Source organism: Salvia hispanica, chromosome 3 (genome assembly GCF_029641045.1).
Source record: "Salvia hispanica isolate PSC_SH4W2 chromosome 3, Shi_PSC_v1, whole genome shotgun sequence".
Taxonomy (NCBI): Eukaryota; Viridiplantae; Streptophyta; class Magnoliopsida; order Lamiales; family Lamiaceae; genus Salvia; species Salvia hispanica.
In genome coordinates this window covers 53861991-53889305 of record NC_142694.1, presented here as the reverse complement: position 1 = coordinate 53889305, position 27315 = coordinate 53861991, and the positions used below count along the sequence as shown (strand labels likewise).

The window sequence follows — 27315 nt, the reverse complement described above, 5'->3', positions numbered from 1 at the left end:
TATGATTACTTAGTACTCAATATTTTATTTTATTTTTTACTTTCTAAAAGTTTTTTTTTTTTTTAAAAAAAAGCAAAAGAGGATATAACATAAAGTGATTGAAAATGTGAAGTAAAAAATATCATTTTAGACAATTAAATTATAATATCAAACCTATTATCAGAGAGAAATAACAAAAAAATATTATACCCAATTATCCAGATATCCCATTTGTGTGAATAGACAAAATTGCCTTCCCGTCATAAAATTGTTTTGGAGGGTATTTTCGCCCAAAAATCATCACGAATAGTGAAAAAGTACATCCAGCGTGATTATAGCAAAATTCAGGGATCAAGAATGATATTTTTAAAATCAATGAAATAAACTCATAGTACAAAGACTATTTGTGTAGTTCACTCTTATGTAAATCCATAAGTGCTTAGTTGGCACCAAAATGAAATACTCCATATCTAGTCCTAAAAGGTTTTGTTTATTTGCAAAATCTTTTCACTTTTTCCTCTTTTAAAATCTTTTCATTTTCCTTGCAGCAAAAAAGGTGATGCGGTCACCCTGGCCGCCCCCACACCCCGGCCCGACAGTTTGTGGGGGGGTTCAATCAGGGTACACAGCGGCCCGTTAGAGAGGAGACCTTCAACCACTGTCCAGAAATTGGGTATTCAATAAAATCTTTTCATTTTCCTCAAATTATATGAAGTGGGTATTCAATTTATCTTTAAATTTTTCCTCTTCCAAAATCTTTTCAATTCCCACAGTAAATATATGAAGTGAATATTTAATTTATCTTTTAGAACCTTGTCACTTCCACTTCTCTTAATTATTACAAAACTAAAAAAAATAATTTTATTGCTTATGTTATTAAAAATTATAGTGGCATTTTTATTATTATCTTCAAAACTCTCATTTTATATTATATTATATAGATACAACTAAAAATAAGAAAAGTATAAAATCTCATGTTAAAATACAGAATTAACATTTTTATTCAAATTCATTATTTTTAATTTGATCTATTACCTTTGGATTTTGAAATCATGTGACCCATATTAGTTTTATTTTATCATTTAAAATATCTAGATTTAAAGATTCCGTTGTAATTGATTCGATTCTAAATTTTTTTATTTGTATACCACTTTATTGTTTGACCAACTCATACACACTTCATATTTCTCACCCGTGCATGTATCTGTCTCTAGAGAGTAATGCAATGGGTAGTATACAAGTAATACGATCATGTCACCACTAGCCGACTACATTACAAATGCAATTAAAATCGACGAGTTTCATCGAATTGGCACTCCGCACTCTCATATCTGAACCCGTGAAAAATTATTCCTCTTATTGCTTTTAACACTACGCTTACTATTATGTTTTTATATTAGTATACTTCCTCCGTTAACGAATTAGAAGTTTCATTTCATTTCAGCACAGATTTTAAGAATTGTTAAGAAAATTAGGTAGGAGATAGTTAGTGGAATATGAGTCTCACTTGTATATATTAATTTATATAATATGTCAATGGAATATGAGGCTTATTTACCATTTATAATAAATATGAATCGGGACTTTTATTTGTGGACGGACCAAAATGAAAAAAATGGAACTCCTATTTGTGGACAGAGGGAGTACTAATTAAGGCAGTAAATAATACAAAATCAAGTAAATTAAACTAATCCTATATACAATTACACCAAATGAATAAATAATAGTCCCCCATAAATATGAGAACAAATTAAAGGCAAGGCCGTGGGGGCAATTAAACATGTAGAACGCATAACAATGTAGATGAAGACGTGCATGTGGATGGATACGCACATTTTGGCGAATTAAAAAAAATATATTCGGATTTGACGATTTTTTATATTCAGATTTTATTTAAAATAATCCTATTGGCGTTCGAACCAATAATAAAAGGCAGGCAGCCCCACGCAAATGTAGAGAGAAGAAAGAAACAGCCAAATTTTAATTTCCAATTCAATTCAGCTTCCGTCGACTCTAAACTTTTCTACTCAACTTCCACGTTTTTCTTCTCATTTCTTCCTTTCATCTACTATTTCTCTCTTCCACCACCACTACCACTATGTCGGTGAGTTCGCGCATCAGCCTTCTCTTGCTATTTTTCTGTTTCTGAATAGCTGCTTGCATTTCGTGGTATGTGGTTATTTATGCTGGATTGTTTGTAGAATCAGTTTATCTGTCCAATAAGTTGTTTCTGGTTTCGGTGCGGTATGTAAATCAGGTGCTGATATGAGTGAGGTGTTCAGTGAAACTCATTTTATGTTATTGCGATTGGATTTGGATGAATTTGCTGTGATTGCGGTTGTATTTTAGATTCATTTTAAGTAACTTGATATGGCTGGATCTGGTGATAGTAACTTCGTCCCCCTAGGGAACTGATGCGGCCGTCATTTGGCTCAAATGGACTAATTATTGTGGTGAATTGCCCTTTATTGGCTAGGTTCCCTTTTCTATATCCTTTTTGACATTTGTACATAGCCATAGTTGTATAGGGCAGACAAGCAAGGAAAACACTCTTTATTGGACGTCAGATGCTCCTTTTAGGGTTTGATGAACATGAATGTCCAATTACTTTTTTCAGGGATGGATACTCTAGCAGAGAAATGTTTAGATTCTGAATTACATTCAGAGACTAGTGCTCGTTCTGGTCTTGCCTCCATACCAGCCTTGGTTAAATATTCATTTAGATTTTAGACAACTTGCTAAAGGCATATGTTCTAGTATTTTTTCTCGTACCTTGTGCAGTGAAGGATTATTGAGAATCATGACTAATTATAGTTTTGGTTTTAGTTGATATCCAACAGTTGAACATATCCTCTAATTTTATCTCCCAGTGTGTCAATTTTGGGTTGCTCACTTGTGCAAATGTAAGATTTGCTTCACAATAGCATTGAAAATTATATTACTAGAGTACTATTCACGACAGGCACCAATTATGTTAATGTGGTAGAAACAATCATGTAAGCTGAATTAAAATTAAGAACAATATATTGCACAAGATACATTAATGCATTCATAAGAATGCTAAAGAAATACACTAAAGTTTTGAACTATGTTTCCATGCTGTAGGTTTTGCTTTATACAAACTAGTGCCATAAGAATGCTCTGTACTTCTATAGGGGACCCAGGACAAAATTTACCACTCAAGAGTTTAAAAAAACTGACAATAGCTCATAAATGTTTTTGGATTTTCAGTTAGTTCCGTAGATGTAATGCATATGGAGTACTATTTTTTGTATTACTACTTGTTACTGTTGTTTGTCATCTGCTGAAGATGGTTAGTAGTAGTATATAAAAACTATTGCTTCCTGTCACAAAGATACTGGGAGTAAAGTATTCCATGAACTCTGAGTAGGTAAACAGTTTTTAAAATTATTGACCACACATTCATGTATAATCCACAATGAACTGCTCAAATAAGTTTATGTCAATGTCGAAAGACCATGTGGCCACTGGTTTATAAGCCATTGATGATTAATATTTATAAAAAGAATATTTGGATGGTCAGCTCGTGGGTATTATGGAATACTATCCTGCAGTCTGAAGATCACGCGTATCTCTTAAACAATTTCACTAATATGGTTGACTTTTTTTAATGCCCCAGATAAAAACCGTCAAGGTCAGCAATCTTTCTCTGGGAGCATCAGAGCGTGATGTTCAAGAGTTCTTTTCATTTTCAGGCGATATTGAATATGTCGAGATGCGAAGGTTACATTAATTTAATCTTGTGATTTCATATCCTCTATGCATGCACTGTTCAAATGTGGTAGACAAGTGCTCATATCGACTTAAATGTCCTACTCTTATGTAGTGATACTGCACGATCTCAAATTGCATTTGTTACCTTCAAGGATGTGCAGGGAGCTGAGACTGCTATCCTTCTTTCGGTTATTTCCTCTCCCCCCTCTCCCTCTTCGTGATCTTTGTACTTTCTCTACGTCTCCTTAATGTTTTATCTAGAGATTCTAGACTAAGCAGTAACCACTAACTTCGCAACAAGCAATTTAATCCAATAGGTTCTTTCACAATCACGCCATTTTTATTTATTATCTTTTCTTTATTATCAGGGTGCAACAATTATAGACATGACTGTGGAAATTAATCCAGAGCCAGATTACAAGCTTCCTCCTGCTTGCGCACAACCTCAGGTAATGACTAATGCATTTGCAGGCTGTGTACTTTGCAACTACATTATATAACTAAACCTCCCATAAATAGGAGCAATCGGACAAAAAGACTGGAGGAGGTGCTGAATCTGCCTTGCAAAAGGCAGAGGATGTTGTGAGCAGCATGCTTGCAAAGGGTTTCATCTTAGGTAAGGATGCTGTTAACAAAGCAAAATCTTTTGACGAGAAGCACCAGTTGACCTCCACCGCAAGTGCCAAAGTTTCGTCAATTGACAAAAAGATTGGGCTGACTGAGAAGATATCGATTGGAACTTCCATTGTGAATGATAAAGTGCGGGAAGTCGATGAGAAACTACACGTTTCTGAGAAAGCAAAATCAGCATTAGCAGCTGCTGAGCAAACCGTCACCAATGCTGGATCTGCTATTATGAAGAACAGATATGTTCTCACCGGCACTACATGGGTAACCGGGGCTTTCAGCAAAGTCACCAAGGCGGCCGGGGAAGTTGGGCAAAAGACAAAGGAGAAAGTTGGGATTGTTGAAGATGAGCAGAGAAGGAAAATGGTGGATGACTTTGCTGAGGTTCATTTATCAGAGTCTCCTAAAGCATCTGATTCAGCAGAGCATCCTTCCAAGCCTGCTCCAGTACAAGGTTTGGTTCTCTGATTTACGGCCTCGTAATCACTTTCTAGATCCTTGTTTGGACCACCTGGTTTCTGATTCTGATAATAGGTTGAAATGGTGATCTCCTTGAAGGATGATGTTGCTTCATTTTATATGTTGAAACTTTGTCAGTATCTTGTTTGTTGATTTACGTATTATATTATACATCAAGCCAAAAACTGTAAACATTAATAGTTGGTGGATGGACTAGTTGTTGATTATTGAATTCATTTGTTGGTTTATTTTTTCTTCTTGGAATTTATTTGTTGGTTGATTTTTGGTGCAATTTAACCCTCTTTGTAAGGATTCCCCATCTAGGACTTATTTAATTGATTGTTTGAATTGTTGTGACTTGCATAAGTTGCTTAGGGCATGTTTGATAGCGCAAGTTGGAAAATCCAAGAAAATAAACAAGATCAGAAAATAAACCAAATGTTCAGGTAAGCTTTCTCGATTTTCAACTTTTTATAAAAATGAGCACATGTTTGATACCCCAAATGTGCCCTAGCTCTAACAAGATTAGAATGAGATATGGATTGTGTAGACAAAATTGCCCTTATCTTTTCCCATTTTTAACAAATTTACCACAATTCCCCCAATGGACAGAAAATTGAGTTATTCAACGATGCAAGAAACCTCCAATTTTGTGAATAAATCTTCCAGAGAATAGGGCTGCACAATAACAAGAGGAAGAGAAAGAAACTGATGTCTAAAAATCGCGTGGTGTGGTGCTGCATCTCTGGCCTAATTTCAGAGAGAAAAAGGGAAGAGAAGATGGAGTGGTGCTGCAAATCTGACCCAAAATCAAAGTGAAAAACGGAATAGGCGAAGGTTTGGTGTTGTAAATCTGACCAAAAATCAAAGAGTAGAAGAGAAGAGAGGATGGAAGAGAAGATAATCCTGGTTTGGTGCTGTAAATTTGATGGAAATTCAGCAAAGAGAAAAAGAGAAGAGAAGAGAAGATGGAAGACTAGAGAAGATTGACTTGAAATTAGGACAAAGAGGGCTAATTTTGGAAGCAATTTTGTTTCTTGATGAATTGAAAAATAAACCTCGGCTGAAGCAGCGATAAGTTTCCAGAGATAAGCTGGTATACACTCTTGGGCCTGTGCGGGCTCTCGTTTTTTTGCGGGCTTCTTAAAAAAATGTGAAAATGTATCAAACAATGGAAAAGCCTAGGAAATGGGTCATTTTCTTGGTTTTCCTGGGCTATCAAACATACCCTTAATCGTGCTTAAATTTATTTGCTACTATACGTCTTCTTATTGAAAAAATTTAAATACACAATTTCTTTTTTAGAACGTTTTACATTTATTTATTTACTTACGCATTTTCTGATGGTGTTCCTACCCGGAAAGGATCACCTAATACTTTTCCTAATACTCTTCCTAATCCACCTCTCACAAACATAAAATATGATGGTGGGGTCCTAATCCATGTATGTGAGGGATGGATTAGGTAATTGAAGAGTTGATTTTCTGCTTGCTGTATCCTTTCAATTTCTAATTACACACTTCCTAGATCCAGTAAATCAACTAGATCACAAGGTCTAGAGACTCACAAGACTGGAAGTCTGGTCGTTGGTACGCAAACAATCCTTCAAAACCCTCAACCACAGATACTAAACTAGCACAGGGAAGTAGGGATCGATCCCACAAGGATGGACTCGTATAGTACATGCATAGAGATTTGGAAGCTATTTTTGGGTTGGCTGCTGCCACGCATATTTTGGGTTGAGGAATTTAACTAAGTGAATTTGGAAATAAAGTATGCTATGCTAACTGCTAGATCTAGGCAAAAAATGAATTATGTATAAGAACTAAATCAAATCAACTACTAGATCTGGGACTTCTACGAACATCTCTAGACCAAGGAGATTAAAACAAGTGGGGACCAAACTCTGAAAAAGGTAAGTACGGACAGAATCGAATCTGCAGCCTAACTAACTAAAGCATCAACTGAAAATGACTTCATCTTCTTCAACGAACACAAATAAATGCAGAGATCGAGAAAAACAAACTCAGATGTAGATTGGAAACATAATTTTAACGGTAAACGAAACAACGACGGAAATCACACTACTAGACGAAGCAAACCAAGCAGAACAAAATCCCCATAATCTCATGCACAAATTTCACCTCCCCTGTTCAGATCCACACTTCGGATGCTAAATCCACTCCGGATCCAAGCATCCGAACAAAAATCCAACCGAACACAACTTCAATACCACGATTCTCGAATCTATTAAGATATTCAGCAACAAATTCAAGATAGCATCTCAAATAAACACTCCGAAATAGCAAGCATCATAATAATCAACACGAAATCTAACTTCATCAAAGCAAATCAAATGTAAACAGAACGGATAAACTGATTCAGCAACAAAACAACAAGCTCGACTTCCAAACGTGAAGTTCCAGACGGAACAGAGTACCAAACAGAAATTTTAAAAGAACAATTGTTTCTTCGCCCTCAAGGGACGGTGATGCACTGATACGAGACTCCTGAAAACGAAAACCACCCCAAATTTCCCATATCCCTAGTGTGTGTGCTAAGAGCGTGACTGTGTGTGGAGTGTAACCGATCTGCCATTCTTGTTGCGCACTCCTTTATTTATAAGCTTCGAGGTGGGGCCCAGCGAGGTATTGATTGACTTGATTGCCCTCAGCTTTTGGCTTCCTTCCTCTAGCTTTTCCTCGTGATTCCGTTCCTGCTCCTCGCTAGATATCCTCCTCCAGCATCTCCTGGATCTAGCGCTACACACACACCTGGCTTAACAAATCTTGTTAGATCCAGCAGAAATGTGATGTTTTTCACTACATAACCAATGCATGAAATTAGCCTTATCAAACTGCTCACACTTAAACCATACTTGTCCTCAAGTATAAAGACAAGAAGAAAAGAAGAATAAGGCGAATTTCAAGCATGGTTATCCCCTTGACCGACTCTACAGACTCTAGACAAAACTCCTACACCTAGACACAACTGAGGCAAAGCTAGACACTAAAACAAAGAGTACATAATCACATAGGATGAAAACATATAAACACATATGCATGAACTGGTTTCAACTTTTAGGCAACCGTCCCCACAAGATTAAGATCAATCCAACAGGCTGCACTCCTCCAAATAGGCCTTTTTCTCCCCTCTACCTAGCCAACCTGTCAGCTCGTCAAGATAGCCTGTTACTTCCCCAATTGTTAGATTCACTCGATCGCTCATTCCTTACCAGGGATGTTAGGACCGATTCTCTCTTAAGTTATTGCCAAACCACTGAAGCCTCGGGTTATGAGAATTTTCTCCTTCTATCCTCCGTCACTATCCCCCCCTTTTTTTTTTTTTTTTTTTCTTTTTCTGGACTTCGTCCAGCTTATACCTCCTTGATTTCCTGGACTTCGTCCAGCTTATACCTCCTTGATTTTTTCCCTTTTTTTTTTTTTTTTTTTTTTTTTTTTTTTTTTTTTTTTTTTTTTTTATTTCCTCCTCTGGACTTCGTCCAGCTTATACCTCCAAATTTTTGCGATTATATATTTTCTCCTTTCCCTTTTTTTTATTATTTTTTTCTTTTCTCTTTTCCTTCAGCATTCAGTGGCAGACTTTTGACATGTGTTAGCTCTAAGTGTTATCACAGGCTTATAACTCACCTCTAGAGTAGGGCTTCACAACTAGGCAAGTAAAGGCATTTACTATCGTTCTTGCTTCATTCAGATTGGTTCGGCTTACTAAAGAATCAGGCTTCTAAGTTGGAATACCTCCTATTTTCAATTACTCTCCCTAAGGGAATCTGCCGTATTATATCCACTAGTTCATGCGATACAATCCTAGACCTACAACTCCTCAAAGCATAATAACACTGCATTGATTCCTCTCCCCCTCCCACTTCACTCAAGCTTGTCCTCAAGCCATCGTCGTGAAGGGGGGAAAACAGAGAATTCAATGCAGAATTAAACAACAATTTCACTTCTCACACTTAGACCGAGCAACGGGCTAAGTGGGAGAAGAATAAACCAACAGAAAACATAGAACTTCTCACACTTAGACCAAGCATTGGGCTAAGTGGGAGAAGATAGCATAAAACACAGCAACGCATGGAAATAAAACACAGAAAAAGAAACACAAAAACTAAAATTTACTTGGTCTGGGGAAATTGCTCATTTCTGGGGCTGGCTCCCGCGAGAGCCAGACGGTGGTGGAACACTGGGGCGGTTTGTTTTCACTTTCTTCTTCGCTGGTTGCTCCAGCTCTTCCTTTCCTTCTGCAGCTTGATCGAGTCCTGGTTTCCTCATTAGCATTTTCGTCCTCGGTGGATTTGGAACTTTCTCGGGAATAGTCGGGGTGGTCAACTGCTGGAATGGCTTGGTCGAGGGACTGCTGTGGATGATCTTCTGTGCCTCGCCACTTGACCCAGGAGTCGACTTCGACTGGGTCAAGGGAAGCGTCTGATGCAGCCATTTCAACATCCGCGTAGATATCTCCACAGCTTCCGCCACTCTTTCACTTTGTTTGGCACATTTCGTGGCCAAATCTGCTACGTTGCTGCTCAGAACTTTTACTTCTTCCCGACTCCCATTGAGTTCCTTCCGTATTCCCCCGAGTTCCTTCATCATCTCCTTTTTCATCAGTTGCATTTCCTTTTTCATGTCCTGCACCTCCTTCCTAAGCTCTTCCACCTCTTCACTTGGCATGGCCTCCTCAGCTTCCTCCGGCTCCGCCTTCGCTTTATCTCCCAGCGAATAGAAGTAAGTCTTGTTGCCTTGAGTTTGCAACAAGCCCTTGTTGAAGAAGTAGTCTACGCTGAAAACCTCTGGGCGGTCGCACATCACGACCTCGGGAGCAAGCTCGGCGATCTTCACCTCAATGTTTCGTTGCAGGCATGACATCAGCGACCGTACTCCTCCATAATTGTCGGCATTTTGAATTTCAAATTATAACTTCCCTCCTCAACTGCTCCTTCATGCACTCTTCCTCTAATTGATTCCCTTGACCGCGACCTAAAAAAATATGAAGACCCCAGACTCCTGGGTCAAGGTTAAAGTACGAGACATAAATCCCCTTTGAGTTTGGGTCTTCGAAAATATTTTTGGAAATTTTTGAATTTTTATTTTGTTTGGATTTTCTTTGTCTTCTAAAGCAATTAAACTATGTACAATTACCTTTGAATATTCTCGAATCCCCTGGATCAGTGTGTAAAAACATAACATTTCCCTTGACCCAGGAGTTCATCGAGAATATTCCTTTGTCTGGCTAAGTGATAACTGAGAGCGCACGTAGTGGTATTTCCTCCACTACGCATAGCTCAGAATTATCCCTATAGACTTTCAATCGATGGCCATTAACAAGAAAAGGGACCGAGTTAGGAGCACTTCCCTGGATTTCCACTGCTCCGTGTGCGCGGAGGCCAACGATGGTATATGGACCTACCCACTTTGACTTCAACTTCCCTGGCATTAGCTTGAGTCTGGACTGAAATAGAAGTACTTTCTGCCCCACCTGAAGTTCCTTGACCCGGAGGTTCTTGTCATGCCAGAGCTTCGTTCTTTCCTTGTACCACATTGCTGAATCGAATGCCTCTAGCCGTAGTTCCTCCAGCTCCTGTAATTGCAGCTTCCTTTCTTCTTCACATGCCACAGACTTCATATTCATTTCCTTAATGGCCCAGTATGCCTTGTGCTCCACTTCCACGGGTAAGTGACACATTTTCCCAAACACCAACCTATAAGGTGACATCCCGATTGGTGTCTTGTAAGCAGTTCTATACGCCCACAAAGCATCGTCAAGGCGTTTACTCCAATCCTTCCTTGTGGTGTTAACTGATTTTTCCAAAATACTCTTTATCTCCCTATTAGAGACTTCAGCTTGCCCATTCGATTGGGGGTGATATGGTGTAGACAATCTATGATGCACGCCGTATTTCCTCATGAGCGCTTCTATAGTGCGGTTGCAGAAGTGTGTTCCTTGATCTGAGATAATCGCTCTAGGAACTCCATATCTGCTGAAAATGTTTGACTTCAGAAACTTGGCCACCTCTTTAGACTCACAAGTGGGCGTAGCCTTCGCCTCTATCCATTTGGAAACGTAGTCTACAGCGACCAATATGTAAGCATTTCCGTACGACGACGGAAATGGGCCCATAAAATCCATCCCCCAAACATCGAAAATTTCGCAGATCACTATGGGCACTTGGGGCATCTCATCTCGTCTCGAGATTCCCCCTGTCTGTTGACACCTTTCGCAGCATTGACAGTATTCAAAGGCATCCTTGTTCAATGTAGGCCAGTAGAATCCACTGTCTAGAACTTTCCTTGCGGTTCTCCTTGGTCCGAAATGCCCTCCACACGCCAAGGAGTGACAATGATGGAGTACATCTCTTTGTTCCCATTCAGGAATGCAACGTCGAATTATCTGATCTGCACACATCTTCCAAAGATAAGGATCATCCCAGAAGTAATATTTGGCTTCGCTTTTAAGCTTCATCTTCTGGGCCCGGGAGGCTTCCTCTGAACTTGGCACCTCTCCCGTGACCAAGTAATTTGCCAGGTCTGCGTACCATGGTTCTGCGTTACGTACGCGCTTTCCTCGATCAGATTCTCCTGGACCGGTTAAAACTAAGACAGATTCCCAGCTTATCGGTCTAGGTGGTTCGTCCATATAGTACAAATGCTCTTCGGGAAAAACATCGGGAATAGCCTCGTCCGTATCTCCTTGATGAATTCTACTCAAGTGGTCAGCCACTCGATTCTCTGTTCCTCTTTTGTCCCTTACTTCCCAATCAAACTCCTGTAGAAGTAGGACCCATCGAATTAGCCTTGGCTTTGATTCTTTCTTAGCTAGCAAGTACTTTATTGCTGCATGATCAGTGAAAACAATAACCCTTGACCCAAGAAGATAAGGGCGGAATTTTTCGAACGAGTAGACGACAGCCAACATTTCCTTCTCCGTAGTATCGTAATTCTTCTGAGCTTGATTTAGTGTCTTGGACGCATAGAAAATTACGTAGTTTTTCCCATCTATCTTCTGCCCTAGGACGGCTCCCACAGCGAAATCGCTCGCGTCGCACATTATCTCAAAAGGGTGATTCCAGTCTGGTGCCCTGATAATTGGTGCGGACACTAGTCTATCCTTGAGCAATTGAAATGCCCTCTTGCATCCCTCATCAAACTCGAACTCCACATCGTTGTGCAGCAAATGAGTGAGTGGTTGCGCAATTTTTGCAAAGTCCTTGATAAACCTTCGATAAAACCCTGCGTGACCGAGGAATCCTCTAACTTCCTTTTGATTTGTAGGGTAAGGTAGCTTTGCAATCACTTCCACCTTTGCCTTGTCCACTTGTATTCCTCTTTCAGAGACCACATGACCTAAAACAATCCCCTCAGTTACCATGAAGTGACATTTTTCAAAATTCAGAACTAGATGTTTCTCTTGACATCTTTGCAGCACTAGGTCAAGGCTGGCTAAACAAGTATCAAATGAGCCTCCATATACAGTGAAATCATCCATGAATATCTCGATGCACACCTCTAGTAGATCCGAAAAAATACTCATCATACAACGTTGGAATGTCCCTGGTGCATTACATAGACCAAATGGCATCCTTCGGTAGGCATAAGTTCCAAAAGGGCATGTAAATGTGGTCTTTTCCTGGTCCTCTGGGTTCACGAAAATCTGGAAATAACCGCTATATCCGTCGAGGAAACAGAAATACTGTTTGCCAGCCAGCCTCTCTAGCATCTGGTCAATGAATGGTAAAGGAAAATGATCCTTTTTGGTGGCTTCATTTAGTTTCCTATAGTCGATGCACATCCTCCATCCAGTGACCAGTCGAGTAGGCACCAACTCGTTCTTGTCATTCTTCACCACTTGTATTCCAGATTTCTTCGGTACCATGTGAACCGGACTGACCCACTCGCTATCTGGAATAGAGTATATGATTCCAAGGGACAGTAGTTTCAGAACTTCCTTGAGCACTTCCTCCCTCATGTTTGGATTCAGTTTCCTTTGTGGATCACGCCGAGCCTTTGCCCCTTCCTCTAGTCTGATGTGGTGCATGCAAAGATCAGGGCTAATTCCAACTAGGTCAGAAAGTGTCCACCCTATGGCCTTCTTGTTCCTCCTTATTACTTCCAGCAGCGCACTCTCTTGGTCTTCAGTCAAGCGGCTGTTAATTATCACTGGACAAGTTTCTCCTTCCTCCAGGTATGCATACTTTAAATTTTCAGGCAAAGTTTTCAACTCCTTCTTCGGTGTGATGGCTTCCTGAGGTAAAGGGTTCTCCGCCTTACTTCTTGGCGCCATTTCCTCTAGATTCGCTCCCTCGTCTGGGCTCTTCTCCTGAACAGATCTGGCTGATTGGAATGATAGTGGCTGGTGGCAGAATGCCATGATCGCTTCATTGATCTGATCATCTGTCAAGTCCTGTGTGAAAAAAGTTTCACACCATCCTGTCACCTCCTTTTCTACAGTCTGGCTCAGCTCCGAATTGTCAAACTGTTCCTGCATTAGTTCAGTCTCAAGATATTCTTGGACTAGGGGGTTAATTACATCTACAACATGCAAGTTTTCAACATCAAGCGGTTTTTTCATAGCTTCTTCAATGTTGAAGGTGTATTTCTCCCCATGATAGTCCAGGCATATGGTTCCATCAAACACATCAATAACAGTCTTCGCGGTGCGAAGGAAGGGTCTCCCCAGTAACACCCCACTAGACTCAGCAGATTCATTACCCCTCATTTTTATCACATGAAAATCAGCTGGGTATAGGAAATCATGCACTCTGACTATGACATTTTCCAATACTCCCTCAGGCGATATGCATGTTCTATCGGCCAACTGAATCACTACTTTAGTATCGACCAAACTGACTCCCACCAATTTTTTATATATTGACAGCGGTAGGACATTTATCGAAGCACCTAGATCACACATGGCATGCTCAATTTTAATATCACCTATAGAAATAGGAAGAGTGAACATACCTGGATCTGTACACTTTGACGGCATCCTCCTCTTTTGTATCACGGCGGATACATTTTCTCCTATAACAATCTTCCCATCAGGTTTGGTTTTTCCTGCTATGAATTCCTTGATGAACTTGCTGAAGGTGGGTATTTTCAGAGCCTGCAAAAAGGGTAGGTTAATCTCCAGCTTACTAAATATTTCCACAAGGTCCTCAGTATCATCTTTCTTTTTCTTGGCTTCTCCTCGATATGGGAATGGTTTGGGTCGCTTTACTGCATTCGTGGAACTCCCTGCTGGGGCTGCACCTGTCTCCCTGCTTCCCTCTTTAAGTTCCAACTCAGGTTCTGGATCAAGGAAAAATGGGTCACTTAGTCGAGGCATAGATCCCCTTAAATCTCCCTCCTGGAGGTCATCCTGTATAGGAATTTCTCTGAGTCCAGGATCATCTCCTCGAGACTTCTGATTCCCCTTTTCTCCGTTCATCTGTGAGGGTGTCTCCTCGTTTATCACTTGCTTCGGTCCTTCATAGCCTTTCCCCGATCTCAAGGTAATTTGACTAATATTTGCTCGGTCTGGTGGTTTGACAGTGGCAGGCAATTTCCCTTCATTTCCCCGCATTTCGTTCAGCGACGTGGCCAACTGGGACATCTGCTTTGCCAACATGTCCATGGCAGACTTCTGCTCCTGCTGGGCATCTTGAATTTTGTGCACCACGTCATTGTTAGCCTGCATGTTATTCTGCATGTGTTGTTGGAAATTTACCAGGTCATGCACCATGTCATCAAGATTCCGCTGTGGTCGGAAACCTTGAATTGAACTGGGATTAAATCCTTGATTTTGATTGGTTCCAACCACCTGGTTCTGGCGAAAATTTCCCTGACCTCCTTGATTATTGTTGTACTGGGTTGCTGGACCTGGGTGACTCTGTTGGAAATTTTGATTGTTTCCTGAATTGTTCCTCTGATGCGGTGGCACATAAGAATTCCCTTGGTTGCTCTGGTTCCTGTTGTTCCAGTTATGCTGATCCCCTTGGTTACGGAAATTCCAGTTGTTCAGCCCCTCTTGCTGCTTCCCTGCCCAGTTAGAATTATGCTGTGGTCCTTCCTGATTCCGGCTGGGCCATGTCTGCTGGTTCTCCGCTGGACCTGGGTGTTGTGACTGTGGTTGTTGGTTCCCTTCAGCCCATCTGAAACAAGGATTGTCCCTCCATGGTGCCTCCTTAATCTTCCACTGGTTCCAGTTGGTATTTTGATTACTTTGATTCCAATTCCCCATTGCATTCACTTGAGCTTGGAAATCTCCATCGAGTGAGGGATTATTGTAAAATTGAAGCTGATGTTCCTCTTGACCTGGGTTTTTTTCCTTATCAGTCGACCCAGGGGTATTTTTCTTTTCAATGGCATTTAGCAGTGCCTTCTCCAGTCGATCTATTCTGTCTCTAACCTCTTCTCCTTCTCGTTCCTTAACTGTGTTCGCGGAGCTTCTCCTCATGATAGCACGCGGGTAGTCATACGCCTTCTTCGCGTCGATTAATCTTCCCAGAATCTCGCGTGCCTCGCTTGCCTTATTCTTGGTGAAATTCCCCCCGCTCGAGGAATTCATTAAGTCCTTGGACTCAGGATTTGCCCCTTCGTAGAATAGATAAAATGTTTCAGCCTCCGTCATCCTGTGATTTGGGCAAGCGTCAAGCAGGCCTTTAAACCGAGACCAATATTGGCTTAAAGATTCATCGTAGTCCTGCTTACACTCTTGAATTTCTTTTTTCAAAGCGTTTGTCTTATTGGACGGAAAGAAATAGTCCAGGAACTCCAATTTGAAATCCCTCCATGTGGTGATCGAGTCAGGTGGAAGCCTCAGCAACCAAGTGTTTGCCTCTCCTTTCAATGCAAATGGAATCGCTCGCAGGCGATAGTCCTCCTCGGTAGTTTCGTTAGGCCTTTTCTGGATGCTACATAGCTTACTAAACTCGTTCAAAAACTCATAAGGACACTCATTCCTCCGTCCAGAGAATGTAGGTAAAACGCCCAGCACATTCGTCTTGATCTCAATAGACCGCTGACGTTGATTTGACACTATGGCATGAGCTGGCTCTCCGTCGAGATGTGCAGTTAGCGAACCAATCTCTGGGTCTAGGTCCACTAAGTTTGCCATTACAGACTCCTCTTCCTCCCTTTCCGAATGCTCAGTTTCTGACGACGACCGTGAATCCTCTTTCCCCGATGAATTCCACTCTTCTTCACTCCCTGATTCAAACGGAAATGGATCTACAGTTGACAACCCCGATCTGGTAGTTATGGCGGATGTTGATTCCTTAACTTGCCACTTCAACTGCACGTTCCTTGACCAAGATGGGTTGCTCCAGATTCCTGACCTTGAGCCCTTGCTCATAAACTGCCAAAAGCGAAATTCAAAAGATTAAAACTATTTACACCAAATCTCTAAACACATAAACAAACTACGCCATCCATCCCCGGCAACGGCGCCATTTGAAGAGTTGATTTTCTGCTTGCTGTATCCTTTCAATTTCTAATTACACACTTCCTAGATCCAGTAAATCAACTAGATCACAAGGTCTAGAGACTCACAAGACTGGAAGTCTGGTCGTTGGTACGCAAACAATCCTTCAAAACCCTCAACCACAGATACTAAACTAGCACAGGGAAGTAGGGATCGATCCCACAAGGATGGACTCGTATAGTACATGCATAGAGATTTGGAAGCTATTTTTGGGTTGGCTGCTGCCACGCATATTTTGGGTTGAGGAATTTAACTAAGTGAATTTGGAAATAAAGTATGCTATGCTAACTGCTAGATCTAGGCAAAAAATGAATTATGTATAAGAACTAAATCAAATCAACTACTAGATCTGGGACTTCTACGAACATCTCTAGACCAAGGAGATTAAAACAAGTGGGGACCAAACTCTGAAAAAGGTAAGTACGGACAGAATCGAATCTGCAGCCTAACTAACTAAAGCATCAACTGAAAATGACTTCATCTTCTTCAACGAACACAAATAAATGCAGAGATCGAGAAAAACAAACTCAGATGTAGATTGGAAACATAATTTTAACGGTAAACGAAACAACGACGGAAATCACACTACTAGACGAAGCAAACCAAGCAGAACAAAATCCCCATAATCTCATGCACAAATTTCACCTCCCCTGTTCAGATCCACACTTCGGATGCTAAATCCACTCCGGATCCAAGCATCCGAACAAAAATCCAACCGAACACAACTTCAATACCACGATTCTCGAATCTATTAAGATATTCAGCAACAAATTCAAGATAGCATCTCAAATAAACACTCCGAAATAGCAAGCATCATAATAATCAACACGAAATCTAACTTCATCAAAGCAAATCAAATGTAAACAGAACGGATAAACTGATTCAGCAACAAAACAACAAGCTCGACTTCCAAACGTGAAGTTCCAGACGGAACAGAGTACCAAACAGAAATTTTAAAAGAACAATTGTTTCTTCGCCCTCAAGGGACGGTGATGCACTGATACGAGACTCCTGAAAACGAAAACCACCCCAAATTTCCCATATCCCTAGTGTGTGTGCTAAGAGCGTGACTGTGTGTGGAGTGTAACCGATCTGCCATTCTTGTTGCGCACTCCTTTATTTATAAGCTTCGAGGTGGGGCCCAGCGAGGTATTGATTGACTTGATTGCCCTCAGCTTTTGGCTTCCTTCCTCTAGCTTTTCCTCGTGATTCCGTTCCTGCTCCTCGCTAGATATCCTCCTCCAGCATCTCCTGGATCTAGCGCTACACACACACCTGGCTTAACAAATCTTGTTAGATCCAGCAGAAATGTGATGTTTTTCACTACATAACCAATGCATGAAATTAGCCTTATCAGTAATGTATTAGAAAAAGTATTAGGTGGTCTTTTCCGCTTTCCGGAACTCGAGTCAAAAGCCCAGCCATATAAATGATTAACACTAAGGGCTCGTTTGATAAGTGGTGTGGGATATGCCCAAGATAGGGCCGATCAAGATTTAGATCTATGTTACGAAACAAATTGATTTTAATTTAATACGTTTGATAAGCTAGTTAAATATAAATTATTAGTGACGGGAATATTTATATCCAAGTAAATAATACTCCCTCTGTCCCATTAGAAATGCAACGTTTTCCTTTTTGGGTTGTCCCGTTAAAAATGAAGCGTTTCCTAAAATGGAAACACCACTCTCTCTACTTTTCCCTTTCTCTTACTTTACTCTTTCTTCATTAACTCACAAAACAACACTGCATAAAATCCCGTGCCGGAAACCAAATGTTTCATATTTATTGGGACGGAGGGAGTATATATTTACAAATTTGTCCTTCTAAATTGTATATCTCCATCGGCTCCTTATAAATTCACCACCTTCATAAACCTAAAAGGGGACAATTTGATCAAAATCAGCCATAGCTAAAACACCGCTGCTATTAGCTTGACTAATGTGAAACAAATTACCATTGAGATCAATAAAATCACAAAAAACTTCGCAGAAAGTCACTTGCTCGAAAACCCTCATATGATGCGAGCTATAGATCTCCCCCCAAAAGAAACCCAACTCATTTGACCATACCTCCATTTCAAAATTTTCAACATATAATATCATCATACCGGCTTTCCTCTTCTTCGCCAGAGGAACGAACTTTACAAATGAGGAAATAAAGGGAGGTACACATTTTTGGATCCAAGAGTGAAAAATTTGGAATAGGTGCAGTGAATAAAATAAAAAGATGCGAGTGTACAGTGGCAATGCAGTGAAAATTTCCCTTTCACTTTCACAGTTGGCAAATGTGAGTTGCTTGGAGAAGAGTTGGAGATGGAAGAAGAGTAATATTTTATTTCTGGGTACACAAAATCAGGCAGATTTGTATCTCTACAAAATTATAAGTTACATATCATTTTATTTCTAGTCTATTTCAGCGGGCCGAGATGGGCCATACCTAAAAACAAGGGCTGATGTGGTAGGCTAAATAGACTATTAAACGGATGGAAATATAAAGATACATATCTATTTCTTGACCTTACTATGTTATCAAAGGAGCCCTAATAATTTAGAATTAAAATATCAAATTAATGCGTGTTGGATAACTAAAATAGTGACTTCTAGTTCTAGCACTTCACAATATTTTTGAATGAGAAATACATATAATTTCGTTTCATCCACGACTCACGATTCACGAGTGATCATATCTACTTAATTAGGATGGTAGTTACATCTTACATGATATAAGCGGGTAATGAAATGAGATTTAACAATGGAAATAGCATGTACATGAGTCATCACGTGTCAATTTTCTTTGCTCGTACATTCATCTATCCTATAGAATGGTCCAAATCTTGGCACAGTCGCTTTTTTTTGTTTTGTAATTCTAGTAGTAGTATTCAATTTACTGAATAAACCAACACGAATGTATATTTTATTGGGAATAATATAAAAACATACTCCTTCCATCCATGATTTATAATCTCGTTATGACTCGACACATGTTTTAAAAAATATGAAGTAAAGAGGTGAAAAATATTAGTGGAATATAGGTGTCACTTTTATACTCCATAAATTATTAATTTTATATAATAGAATGTTGGTATATGCATTTAGAAGAATATGGAACCCATTATCTAAAATGAAAAAAAGTAAGTGGACTTTTAAATTGTGGACGTCCCAAAATAGCATATTGAGACATTTTAGTAGAATGTGGAGTAATATTTTTTTTGAATTTTAGATTTTTCTATCAACTTTAAATTTGATTGAAAATTGAAAATTCCATTAAAGTTCATGATATTAGAAATATGTGTTTCCACTTTCCACAAGCTTAAAAGGAGGATGTGTTTTATTTACCACAAACCCGACTTAACTGTGAGAAGCATCAACTGTGTGAAGGAAAATATAGTTGAATGTGAAATTAGTGTATAACCTGTCAATTTTCGATGGTTTATTTTGTACATTTATAGGTGAAATTATAAAAATAATTGTATAGTTGTGAAGCTTCAACCATTTAATATCTTTGATTGTAGTGGTTCACGCAGCAATCAATCAAAATGCTGAGGCTGTTCAATCGCCCTACCCATCTATAAACTATAAACTCACACTTGTACTAATCTCGAACCCCAAAAGATAATTATTATTCCTCCTGCCCACAAGAACATACACTCTTTCATTTTTAGTCTGTTCTATAAGTATATGCACGTAAAGTCTCATTCTTCACTAATGATACTTTAATTGCTTTTGTTCTCTATATCTCTCTTACTTTATTAATTTTGTATTAAAATTCGTGTCAAATCCAAACTCATTGTAATCTCAATCATGTTGTATTAGTTACAGTCCTTAAGTACCTTATCTTTTTTCCTGTTTAATTCAGCTCAAACAGAAATTAAGGCCAAAAGTTTTAGGGTGTGCAAACAGTTAATTAGCCTAAATATTGGTGCGTGTTTATATTCCGCAAAGTTTAACCGCACTACGAGGCTCTCCTACTGAGTAACGGTCCTATTCCAGCTGTTTTCCATTTTCAAACCTACTTTATCATTATATCCTCGCCTCCCTCTCTATTTTCTCTCCTACATATAAACATCAAAATCATAGCCTACGCTTTCCATTAAAATTATTCCCCAATCTTCGCCATCACGATTAGAGATGGCTTCCTCATATTAAAACGAAAAATCATAATAAAAAAAAAAGCTATCTTTTTGGCCCAAGAAAGCTAATAAAAAGGAGTAAAAGACACTTATGCCTAATGAATACTCCTATGACACATCACATTATTAATCACCAACCAATATGTAAACATATGAATATTATTAAACACCTACGTCTACAATTCTCTTTTTCATTTCATATAATATTGCACTCAAACTATATACACCTGTATAGAAGAATCACGATTCATGAATTAGATATGCACATAAATAAATACACGTGTGCAAATAGTTAAAAATGGCCATCAAATTCACATTAGAAATGGAGTAAAAAAAAAATGAAAAATGAAAAAGAGAGAGGAAGAGGCCAGAATTGAAAGATGCCACCGACAGAAGAAGGAAAACCAAATGTTGTAAATTTGTTAGGAGGAGAAAAAAGGGGCTAAAAATGGGGGATTTTGCGGTGGAGGCGGCGGTGCTTGGCCTCCTCCTGCTTCAAGTTCTTCAAGCTCCGTATGGCCAAGATATCTCCTTTTTCAATCTCCATCATTCCTTCCAATTCCGAAATGCTTTCTGTTTAAACAAATCAACAATTTCTTCAGCGCTTTAGAAAAATCAATCGAGAATGGAAGAAGAAATCAGATATAATGCGTACCAGTAGGGTCAGAAATGGCATTGAAGCTATTGAAGTCAGCCAAATCTGAAGCAAATAAAAAGAAAAAATTAGAAAATGAGGGAAAATAGGATGGTGATTGAATGAGGAAGGGAGAAGTGTACCATTTAGAGAGGGGTTGTGGGAAGAGAGGTAGAGAATGAGGAAACAGAGGAGGGTGAGAAGAGGAATGAGGTGAATGTAGGCTTGAGGCATGGGGGTTTTGGGCTTGAGCTTTTTCAGCTGCTCCTCTTCTTCTTGTTGTTGCTGGCATTCCTCTCCAAGAGATGATGATGAAGATTGGGATTCATCCTTCACGAGCTTTGACGAGGGAGAACCCAGTGACTGCCTCTGCATGTTTTAGAGAGAGAGAGAGAGAGAGAGAGATGCTCTGCTTTTGTTTTTGTGTTTTGGTGGTTCACAATTGTTATTGGGATTTATTCTCTGAATTTTTCATACCTGGAATTCGGTCATTCATAATTAACCATCGGTTAGCTTAAATTTAATTCACCACATACTAATACACTACTCCACCGTCCCATAAAAATTACATGGCAAGAGAATTAAGACAAAATTGATAAAGTAGTAAGAATGGTATGGTAAAATAAGAGAAAAGAGGAAATTAGTAGTTAAAGTATTGTTAGTGGGTACTTAGACTTACATTGTTAAATTGATATAACTTTCTGAAAATTGAATGCACATATTTTTGTGGGACAGACGAAAATGAAAAGTGCAAATATTTTTAGGGGACGGATTGAGTATATAATTTATAATCTTTTCTAAAGTTCTGGTGAATTCATAATAAATTAAATGTAAATTAGATGTAAATCATTATAAAGTTGCAAGTCTACCCCAATATGTAAAATTACTCGTAGTTAATTAGTGGAGGCGAGGCCCAACTAAATAAGATTATATATTCATTATTGATTCAAGCTCATTTATTTACTTAGCTTCTATTTTTAGTTTTTTTACTCCTTTGAGATCTTGATGGAGTATTTTTCACAAGAATTTTGATATAGTACTAGTACTCCTTTGCTATCCCTATTTTCGTATACTAGCATCTATCACAAAAATATCAGAACACACACATAAAATTAAAGATTAAATACCGAATTAGTATTAGCTAAATGAAGATGGATTAAAAGCTTTGTAAAGTCAACTTCATTTTTATTTACTTTACCGAACATCTTTCAACGAAATGAGCTTTTATTTGGCGTGCTCTAAATTACTGAAAGTAGGTTTGGCTGATTCACATATTTCTTGTCTTTGTATTCTTCAAATTTTACTTACTTTTTTCATCCAATATTTTTATACCGGATTTTCTTCAATATGAGATATATAGGAGTATTATAAGTGATGCTAATGCAGCACAAATACCATTGACAATACATCTACAATAATATTCTAGTTTTGAGTACAATTATAACTCTTGCACCCTATGTTTGAGTGTATACAAAATTTTCACTTTAAAATATATTCTCCTACAATGTGTGATATCCGAGAATATGAACTGTTTTTTTTCTCTCTCTCCCTTTTAAGAACAAAAAGAGGCGTAATCAAGAAAAGTAAAACGAGGTCCCATCTATGAAGTTCCTTAGCTTATGATCGAAGCTAAATTAATTGACAATGGCACTACACTAGTGAATGCAATGCAATAGAGTATAACTTACTTTTATTAGTGTGGGGATCAATGGACGAAATCATAGTCAAATTAAATGACGCCATGTGACTCCACATAAAATGCGCCTAATTTTCATACTTTTTTTATAATGTACACAAAGTTACAATTATTTGATTCGATGTCTTAATTTTCCACTGATTTTACCGGTTGGACATTAATTTATAATGTGGAGTACCATAATAGTGTCACAACAATTCCATGTATACTAAATTAACAGCTTCTCTCGTTTTAGATATTTTCGCTTAAAACAACGTTTGATGTGTCAAGTTCATAGGGACAAAAAAGAAAGTAATAGTACTACAAGTGTGTACTCGGGAGATATACCTGTACTCTTTTCATCCCACAATAATAATTATATTTAGTTATGACACAAATTTTAAAAAATATAATAAAAAGTGGGTTGAATAAGTTAGTAGAATATGAGTCTCAATTATATATATAGTAGTTTTATAATAATATGAGTGTGGAATAAGTTGGTGGAATATGAAGCATACTTACCATTTATAGTAAAAGTAAAATAAAACTTTTATTGTGGGATGAACTGAAATGACAAAACATGACTCTTATTGTGGGACGGAGGAAGTACTAATTCAGGGTAGTAATAATATACAAACTCTATATATTGTACAAACTTTAAAAAATGATCTGAACCGTTAGAAAATATCAACAGATGACAAAATTACAGTAACAAAAAATGTAACACAATGTCGACACAACATCAATTGTTGACATTGGGTTGATATTTTTTATTGCTGTAATTTTATATCTGTTGACATTTTCTAACAATCCAAATCATAGTTTGGAGTTTGTATAATATAAAGAATTTATATTCGATTATACTAGATTTATCCGTAATAAAAAAAAATCCCGAGAGTAACCATTGACTTTGGTTGTAATAAAATAAAAATAAAAAAAGAGAGAGAAGTAATCGTTAATTTTACAACAAATTGAAATGAGGTTGTCACTTTTCACATAATATTGATCATTGTTTCAAAAAAAATTTATCCCTAAAATGTCTCATAGATTTGCATAGTGGTTGACCTAGTCCACAAACAATTTTTTTGGCTGTGATGGTAGTCTAAAAGTTAAATTGCTGAAGATATATATTTGCGGCCACGGAGAAATTAAGATGTTAGTATATATGAAAATTTATTCGAACCAATAATCCATCAAACAATTGCGGTCAAACATATATTTTAATATCGTGTTTTATGAAAAATATACTAACATTAAATTTACTTCTGTATGATACTGAATTTATGCAAATTCTTTGAATTAAGCCAAATATTGTGATAATCAAGCCATTATTGTGATTGGTTTATGTATTTGATTGATTTATATAGAGTTGTGTATTACTAATTGATCTAATTACTTCTCCACTTTTTACTATTCTTATTAACTAAATTATCTATTCTAGGTGTTTGATATTACAATCCTAAAATTTATACTATGCATTAAGATTTTGTTTATATTCAAGTACAACTATACATATAATAGGTTACAAATCAATTTTGAAATAGAATCACGAATTATATATGAATACATCATGAATTCTGGGTGAAACATGATAAATTCATTATGAAAGATGATGAATAAAGAATATATTTTACGATAATGAAAGCACCACTTGTTAAGGAAAAAGTTCCTCAACGTTGAGTATTCGTGGCGAACGTTGCGGGAGCTGTTGCCCGTCGATCACTCCGTCGTCGAAACTAGGGTTTGTGCGTTTTGCACAAGGAAAATAAGAGCTGCGTGGAAAATATTTTATTTCTTGAGATGGGAAATAAAATATATATACACGTGTTTATACTAAGGACCCTAGGGTTGATTCGACCTACGATCCGTGAAAGAATCAACAAAAAAAACCGGAAATGAGCTTAACGAACACCAACAAATAATTAAATAAAAATTCTCTGTTTTTAAAAGAAAACAATAATTAAAAAACTCAAGAAAAAACTAACCATCTCTCTATCGAGTTACAAAATCCGCATAGCGCGACGGCCTTTTGGCTTGTCGCCGGGCTGACCGCTCGCACCTCGCGGGCTCCATCTGCGGCTGCTCCTGCTGCTCCGTTGTGTCGGCATCCATGTCTCCCTCTCGAAGCACATCCTTCTCTCCCAGCCTTGCCGGAGAACGTTCCGTAACATATTTCCATGAGATTCAAAGTATAAACCATGACTTCATGATGTAAGAACTAAATTTAACTACATGAAATTGATAATTTTCTTAAATATATGTACATGTGTGCGAGTGAATGAACAAAATAATACTTCTTGGCTTAACGTTGACTTTTCAGTAGTGCTTTCATTGTCAAATTATAAGAGTATCCACGTCCATGCTATTTGGCAAAACAGCAACAAGGCTCGGATCCACTTTTATTTATTTTTTACTCCCTACTCTTCTCCAATAGCACAACACCAACATCTTTGCTCTTCCGTAAGGACATACTCAAGGATCCCACCATTCTATTATTCAATTTAAATAAAAACATTTTCACAATATTAAAATGTATTAAAAATACCCAGATAACTATTACAAATTACTAAAAATTAAATAGTACTCCCTCCGTCCCAAGGTATTAGACCAACTTTCCTTTTTGGGATGTCCCAACATATTAGACTCATTTCCTTTTTTAGCAAAAAGCATCTATCTTATTTTATTCTCCACCTACTTTTTTCTCTCTTCTCTCCCCTACTTTTTCCCTCTCTCATACTTTACTCTCTCCACTTTAACTATTTAAATATCAATTCCTTAAATCATATGCCCAAAAGAAGTGAGTCTAATACTTCGGGACGGAGGGAGTACATAATTAAAGTCCTAAAAATTAAAAATTACATAATTTAAATCCTAGAAATTAAAAGTTACATAGTTATGAATAAGAGATAACTTGATGTGAAAAATGAATGATGAATGTGTGTATTTATAGATAGATAATTTTGGGATTAAAATTTAAAAAAAATTCAAAAAACGGTAATAAAACGGCTATATTTTTGGGAATCTAAAATTATTTTTTTTAATATTTGATATTATTTTCGATTTTTTTTTTAAAAAAAAATCCAACGGATAATCCGTTGACGAATAGAAACGCACCACGTCGCCTGCTTAGCGGCACGAACGTGCTCGATGCATCGAGCAGCGCCGTGCCAGTGGCGAAAGCGCAGCGGCGGACAATGTGTTGCCGCGCTAGCGGCACGGACGGCGTCCGTCCCAGTGAGCACCGCTGCGGTCTGCGAATGCTCTAATATTATATGCATCAGACTTTAGAACGGGTGGCCGATAATGAGCATGAAAAATTTGTAGTGATTTGTACGGGTGATTTTGTCAAATATTATATATCATTATACTTTATTTATAAGATATCTCATAATTTAATTTTATATAGTTAATCATGTGATAATTAGTTATGATCATCTCCCTACAACTAAAATAATATCACAATTTAATCCTTAATGAGTAATCATATGATAATTAGTAATGCCGACCAACGATAATTTAAATGAAATAAATTAATATCCAAGTGTATCTTAGAAAATGTTAGATAACACTACTAGTTATTGACCCGACCCGACCCACCCCACTACTGACTCTCTAGTTTTAACATAATTTTAACTATGTTTATTCTAAACTTTTATATTAATATATATACTTCGTTTATTTTTAAAATTTGTCAATACTTTATATATTTTTTTAAATAATTGTAATTAAATAAATTTAAAGATAAATATTTATTTAATAAATAATGATAGTACTGATATTTTATGTAATTTTGAAATCGTTCTAATAAATGAACTATATAACTCAATTATAAAATCTTATAACTAACTTGATAAGGGCGTGATTTATTGCTAACTTTATTAAGTTACTAAATCATAAATACAGTGTATTAAAAATGTCAACACGATGATATTAAAATGTCAATACATAATTTTGTTGAACTTCAATATAATGTGTTGATATTATGCGTTGATATTTTGATGTCATCGTGTTGACATTTTTAATACACTGTATTGATGAGTTAGTAGAGTTAACAACTTAAATAGTTAACAATATAACGCACTCCTTGAGTGTAACTATTTTTTAATTTATAATATTTAAAAAGAATACATAAAAATTTATAAAAACATAGTACTCCATTTTTAGCAATTCAGCCCATCTTGCATCCGAAGTACTCCCTCCGTTCCATAGTAATGCAGACGGTTCTTTTCGACACGAAGATTAAGAAAAATTGTGTTAGGTGAGTTAAGTAAATAGAGATTAAAGTGGAAAATGAAAAAGGTAAAAGAAATGAATAGAGAATAAAGTAAGAGAGAGTAAAGTAGGTGTGGAAAAATGTGTTGACTTTTACTAAAAATGAAAATAACTCTTGTGAGGGGGTTCAATCAATCAGGGTACACAGTGGCCCGTTAGAGAGGAGGCCTTCAACCCACTGTCCTGACAGGAGCCCATCTCTCAAGGCCTCACACTTGTGCCTGAGAGATGGAAGCTCCCACACGCCAGTAGTGGAATTCGAACTCAGCTCCTTGTAGCAATATTGCTTCCCCGAAACCAACTGCGCTAGGCCCATGCGGGCAA

The 27315-nt window shown here is 37.8% G+C and overlaps 2 protein-coding genes across 3 annotated transcripts; one reads left to right on the top strand and one right to left on the bottom strand.

The window, feature by feature from the left end:
• The first annotated feature begins 1923 nt into the window (after nucleotides 1-1923).
• On the top strand, nucleotides 1924-5048 carry LOC125216772 (binding partner of ACD11 1-like). Of its 2 annotated transcripts, XM_048118536.2 has the most exons (5): nucleotides 1924-2083; nucleotides 3620-3723; nucleotides 3827-3902; nucleotides 4083-4163; nucleotides 4234-5048. In XM_048118536.2, exons 1-5 carry the CDS (start codon nucleotides 2078-2080, stop codon nucleotides 4807-4809), a joined length of 843 nt encoding a protein of 280 aa, XP_047974493.1. In that variant the 5' UTR covers nucleotides 1924-2077; the 3' UTR covers nucleotides 4810-5048. The 2 variants fall into 2 exon arrangements, with proteins under 2 accessions (XP_047974493.1, XP_088922911.1); XM_089066785.1 differs by lacking the exon at nucleotides 1924-2083 and having other exon boundaries at nucleotides 3611-3723.
• Nucleotides 5049-20642: 15594 nt separating this feature from the next.
• Nucleotides 20643-21487, bottom strand: LOC125216007 (ribosome maturation factor). The gene is made up of 3 exons (XM_048117604.2): nucleotides 21188-21487; nucleotides 21066-21110; nucleotides 20643-20983 (listed from the first exon to the last, which is right to left on the bottom strand). Exons 1-3 carry the CDS (start codon nucleotides 21417-21419, stop codon nucleotides 20853-20855), a joined length of 408 nt encoding a protein of 135 aa, XP_047973561.1. The 5' UTR covers nucleotides 21420-21487; the 3' UTR covers nucleotides 20643-20852.
• Nucleotides 21488-27315: the final 5828 nt, after the last annotated feature.

What these genes read in the sequence shown, in the direction of transcription:
- LOC125216772 (XM_089066785.1), top strand. Translation starts at nt 3,611, where the DNA reads ATGCCCCAGATAAAAACCGTCAAGGTCAGCAATCTTTCTCTGGGAGCA. An exon ending in GAATATGTCGAGATGCGAAG is followed by an intron (nt 3,724 to 3,826) that starts GTTACATTAATT and finishes ACTCTTATGTAG; the next exon opens with TGATACTGCACGATCTCAAA. An exon ending in AGACTGCTATCCTTCTTTCG is followed by an intron (nt 3,903 to 4,082) that starts GTTATTTCCTCT and finishes CTTTATTATCAG; the next exon opens with GGTGCAACAATTATAGACAT.
- LOC125216007 (XM_048117604.2), bottom strand. Translation starts at nt 21,419, where the DNA reads ATGCAGAGGCAGTCACTGGGTTCTCCCTCGTCAAAGCTCGTGAAGGAT. An exon ending in CCACAACCCCTCTCTAAATG is followed by an intron (nt 21,111 to 21,187) that starts GTACACTTCTCC and finishes TATTTGCTTCAG; the next exon opens with ATTTGGCTGACTTCAATAGC. An exon ending in TGCCATTTCTGACCCTACTG is followed by an intron (nt 20,984 to 21,065) that starts GTACGCATTATA and finishes TTGTTTAAACAG; the next exon opens with AAAGCATTTCGGAATTGGAA.